At 41.0% G+C, this 5,209-nt stretch overlaps 1 protein-coding gene across 1 annotated transcript in view; it reads right to left on the bottom strand.

Annotated features, from left to right (window-relative positions):
• Positions 1-45: 45 nt before the first annotated feature.
• Positions 46-5,209, bottom strand: part of LOC121815675 (von Willebrand factor A domain-containing protein 5A-like) — a 20,676-nt gene continuing 15,512 nt past the window's right edge. The window contains exons 2-12 of the mRNA XM_042227595.1: positions 4,241-4,374; positions 3,782-3,829; positions 3,212-3,414; positions 2,900-3,122; positions 1,490-1,656; positions 1,292-1,406; positions 999-1,171; positions 821-909; positions 584-728; positions 262-341; positions 46-172 (exon numbers count right to left, since the gene is read on the bottom strand). Of these exons, the coding sequence (XP_042083529.1) occupies positions 46-172; positions 262-341; positions 584-728; positions 821-909; positions 999-1,171; positions 1,292-1,406; positions 1,490-1,656; positions 2,900-3,122; positions 3,212-3,414; positions 3,782-3,821 (1,362 nt within the window). The 5' untranslated portion in view covers positions 3,822-3,829; positions 4,241-4,374. The remainder of the gene's footprint in view (positions 173-261; positions 342-583; positions 729-820; positions 910-998; positions 1,172-1,291; positions 1,407-1,489; positions 1,657-2,899; positions 3,123-3,211; positions 3,415-3,781; positions 3,830-4,240; positions 4,375-5,209) is intronic.

Below are 5,209 nucleotides of genomic sequence, written 5' to 3'. Positions count from 1 at the left end.
AATAATAACATCATGTTGTCTTTTTATGATGACAATTATTATGACTTATTGTCTTACTTTTGGTTGCATCCTGTCAGTCCCTGTGATGAACTGAGCGTGACCTCCTCCTTCCTTGGCCATCCCATTGATGAGAGCAGAGCTGGCCCCTTCCCCAATCCCAAAAGAGAAACACCTGCAATACACCAGCTTTTGTTGTGTACACAGAGGACATGTTGGACATTCTGGTAATTGTGTAGATATAACAGTTTTTTGTAGTTTCACCTGTGAGAATCTGAATTCTTCTTCACCAGATCGATCACTTCTTTGGTGTTTCCCACCTGTCCATCAGTAAAGACAAACAGCTGGAGAGGAGAGTTGGCACATAAGGACATAACATCAGACCCAGAAACACACAACTAGTTCTGAGAGCTGAGTTAAGTTTCAAAAACAAAAATACTTTCATGGTAATACACAATAAACAAGCAAACAAAAGAGCAGAACTGTTTCCTGGACACTACACTAACTTTGTATAACTGTTCAAGCTGAGCGTTTAAAAAAAGTGCATTAATAGTCAGTGTAATGTCAGTGTATATGTCTGTGTTACCTGTCTGGGCTGATTGGGAATGCAGGCCTGGCTGTAAATATATTTGAGGGGCTTCAGGATCTTTGTTCCTCCAAGATTAGCCTTCATCTTCTTTATTTTCTTCAGAGCCTCCTCCATGGTCTTCTGGCTGTACTCCACACTCTTACTGTCATTACACAAACACCAATACACAAGTACATGTACTTCGTATCAAAAACAGACTGTTGTTGGGCTGACTGATGTGAGGCAGAGACTCACGGGAAGATGTGTTCATATTTGGACCCGAAACTGTAAATGTTGAAATAGCAGCCAATTGGTAAACTCTTCAACAGCAGCAGTAGAGTGTCCTTAAGGGAAGAGGGAAAAGATGGTGAGGCCACTGTGTGAGAGGCACATCATGAAATGAAAGATTTCAGAGTAAACTTATTATGAATACCTTGGCACCGTGGATGCGAGTCTGGCGAGGAAATCCGTGGTTCCTAAATCCCATACTTCCAGATCGATCCACTAAGAACACAAACTCTCCACATGAAGCCTTTGAAGACATCACAGACTGGGGGAACCCAGGGTACAGACTCACCATCACCACTGGATCACCCATCAGAGAGCCTGAAAATGAGAGACAGAAAAAGAAAATTACATAAATGCTTTTTATTCCAACACATAAACTGTTTGTTAAAAAGTAAGGATAATGAAATGTGTATTTGCAAACTAAAAACTTTCACTCACCCGGCTCAGCAGAGGTCTGTCCTGCCTCCACCACAGCAGTGGGCTGGTGGGCGTCTTTGTAATAAATCAGCAGTTCAACATCTCTGTCAAACTTGTGTCCTGCAGCCAGCTTGACCTGCACACCACAAACACATTCATATTTATTCCTCAGTAACAAGTAACAACCACACACAGCAGACACATCAGCACTCTACCTACCGTGGCCTGGGTTTGATCGGTGTTGAGGTACTGCAGAGGGTCCAGGGAGCAGTTGGACTCTACTTTAGAGATTGGACGAGGAGAGGACACTCGGGCAGAAAAAGACAGACTGTAGGGCACCAGAGAGGCTGGAACAGAAGTTACCTGGAAACCTGCACCTGCACTTCCTGTACACAGCATCAGACTGATTAGAAGTAAATCTTTTGTTACAGTATCAACTTCAAGGTTCACAGAAAAATTAATTGAACCTCATGTTCTGGTTTTCTTTCTATTGTTATTTGATTTTAATACATTTCACTTCAGTTTTATTTGTATAGTACCAAATCACAGTGAAACAAAAGTCACATGAGAGTAAAAGAATTATAAATTTGATTCTGGATTTGACAGTGAACCAATTAGGAGAAGCCAGTATGGGATAAATATGTTCTCTTTTTCTAGGCCCAGTCAGTACTCTCGCTGCAGTAATAAATGCATGAACTAGTTTTTCAGCATAATTTAGTTCAATTGTTGTTTGCCATCTGGCTTCAACAATAGATAAAGCTAAGTATCATCTGCAGGGCCATATATTTGGATGTTGACTTTTAATGTTCTCTGTAAATCTCCCTCATATACACATTTACATAAGGGGGACGTAAACCCAGGTATGAGAAGGTTCAAGGTTCAAGGTTCTTTATTTGTCACATGCATAGTTATACAAGTATAACACACAGTGAAATGTAGCCTGACACGCAGGTGCAGTAATAAAAGCTTGTGTACATATTATGTTAGGTGCCTTTTTCATGGGCACCCAACTCAAGGGAGGAACCAGTGTTGTGTCTACACATAATAGACAACTTAGCAAAGTGGACACAATTTTAAACTGTATCTTTAGGCAGCCTGTTGCAAGTACACATCAGTTGTTCCCATTTCTTTAGCTGAAACCATGAAAAAGTAAAAAAATAACACTTTGACATTTATAAAATAATATTTTGGCAACAATAAGATGATTGCCAAAGTGCTATAGTGCTATTAGATAAAAACTTGACATATCTGGGTAAGCTGTGCAGTGTGTCCTTAAAACATTGTGGAAACTAGACAGGTGAAGAAGTGCCAGGCCTAACAAACTATCTACAGCACATAATGATTTGAAAGTCATGTCCTTAAGAAATAGGAAAAAGATCCAGCTAACAGGACCCGAGGGATGGATCTGGGTCTTTAGTTGATCCATTTACTGTTCATTGAAGCTTCATCAGAAACGCTCTCAAAAGGAGGGTGGCTATCAAGAAGCCATTCTTATAAAAGGGAAAAAGGGTTCGAGGCATACGAATTTACACAAGAGGTGGACTGAAAATCAGTGGCAACAAAGGTTATCTTGACAGAGAACAACACAAAAGGCAAGCAGGATCAAAAGAAAAGCTACAGTTGTCCTACCCTGAGGTTGGTATCGAGGGTTGAGCACAGCAGGCAGACAGAACCTCAGACCATCATCAGCCTGCACAGCCAGCTCAGTGACGTACTCCAACCTGATGGAGGCGCTCTCTCCTGGAGGCAGACTGCCCACACTCAGAGAGAATATATCTGGACTCTCATCACTCTCTGCCAATAGGCAGACCTGCTGACCGGAGCTCAGAGCATCATCATACAATTCACGAGCCTGAAGCACAGGTGACACATGTCAGTGACATTCACTGTGTTTATTTTGAAGCTCACTTATAATCAGGTTATATTTACTGTCCAGCTCACCTTCTGTTTCTCCTTGACCTCAGCTACAATCTGTGTCTGTCCAATCTGAGCGCTGAAATGACAGACAGCAGCATCTCCAGGCAGAGGGAAGACAAAAACAGCCTCTAATGGTTTGTCCTCCTTGTTCTCGTAGTTCAGAGTGGAGACCACTGTAGCCACATGGTCCCTCACCTCCAGCTCCACCTCAATGCTCTTCAGAGGAACTGACAGACAAACAGAAACATCCAAATTTACAACACATCTTAACTTAGTCAAACCAGTTAAATGGACTGGTTCTTATACAGCACTTTTCTACTCTATCTCAAAGCACTTTACACAACTTGTCTCATTCACCCATTTGCACAAGCACTTTTTTCTATACTCTTTCTATGGAAGTGCACAGGCAATCATGCGCCAATAGATGCATCAGAAAGCAACTTGGGGTTGGTACATGGCCCAAGGATATTTGGCATGCAGACTGGAACAGACGGGGGTCGAACCTCCAAATTGGTAAGCAACCTGCTGTACCTCCTGAGCTACAGCCGTCCCCCCCATCTCCTATGAAATTGTATTTATTAAGTGATGTTTTACCTGGTTCCATCTGGACACTGCGTAGACCACAGGACACCATCTTTGTACCTATTCACAGCTAAATCAGAGATTTAATTTGAACATGATCGTTATACTGACACGTAACTTTCATTAAAATATAGCCAGCCTGAATACAACATAAAGTGATTAAGATATATCTGAAAGACTTAACCTGAGGTCATTTTCAAAATATCAGAATAAAAACAAAAGAAAAGAAAAGCAATCATCCTTAAAGATATAAATGGAAATATTATAACTTGAAAAAAACTTTGAAAGATATTTTTGTTGTTGTGTGGGCAAATAAAATCTCTCTTTTTTTTCAGATATTACTCTGACGGGGAATAAAATGGAAAAGACCCACCATGTGGAGACACTACGATCTATGAAGAAGGCTAATTTCGATCAAAGATTCTGATGCGTCATCTTAACCTTCATAAAACACATGGAATAAATTCCTACCTCTTAAAACACTGACGTTGGTCCAGCAAATACTTTCCTCCTGCTGTTTGTGACGTAAACGCGCTCGTTTCTAAAACAGTCGCAGTAAAAGGTCCAGCCGAAGACAGAGATGTCCACTTGTGCTCTGCAGACAGCTGTGGAAAAAACACAGTTCTGAGGGCTGGGACAGTCAGGTGGGCGAGGCTTCAGCAGCCAGCCGAAGCAATCAAGTGCATCTACCAGCTGCTGCTCACCAGCGCAGTTAATATCAATTAACGTCAGTGAGCAGAGAGGAAGCAACAGCCACATAACAGCAACACAGTGCGGTGTTAGAAAAAGTCACTGTGTTTTCCACTTAGTTTTTTATGTACTGCATGAAAAACCCTAATTTGTTACAAATACCAAATACCAGTTTACAATAAACACAAAAATCAGAAACCAAAAACATGAAATTAAAAAATAATTAAATCAGGATGGATATTATGGCACAACACTAAATTTAAAGCAGTATGCATGCAGTAGGGGTGGGCGATATAAACGATATAAAATACAAACGATATAAATTTGGCCAACGATAGAGATTTTGACTATACCGCTCTATCGCGATAGCGCATATTGATGATGTCATCAAGCTGTGCCTGTTTTGGTCGAAAGCGTCACAGCGGCTACAACGGTTATCATCTGCAAATTAAGCCGGGAGACAGTCATAGCAAAGAGATGAAGCACTTTTGAAATATTGGGAAAGCCAAAAACTCTGCTTCACCTCCGTAACATTGATTCATTAATGTTGAATTCTCTCGTAGCTGTTCTATTCCCATATTGTTGCAGTACATTAATAACTACCTTGTATTGTGGATGAATAATCTCAGTTGTTCTCCTGACTGACGTTTGCCCCGTGTATAGCATCCTGCTTTGCGATTGCATTTGTCCCTAACCACCAGAATCCCTCACGTTAACTTTTATCGAGTAGAAAAAAAGTTGGCGTTCATC

Source organism: Haplochromis burtoni, unplaced genomic scaffold (genome assembly GCF_018398535.1).
Source record: "Haplochromis burtoni strain Fernald_Lab_line unplaced genomic scaffold, NCSU_Asbu1 Contig_270, whole genome shotgun sequence".
NCBI classification, from domain to species: domain Eukaryota; kingdom Metazoa; phylum Chordata; class Actinopteri; order Cichliformes; family Cichlidae; genus Haplochromis; species Haplochromis burtoni.
Note: the sequence above shows the minus strand (reverse complement) of the source record. Positions and strands in the feature narration are given on the sequence as shown.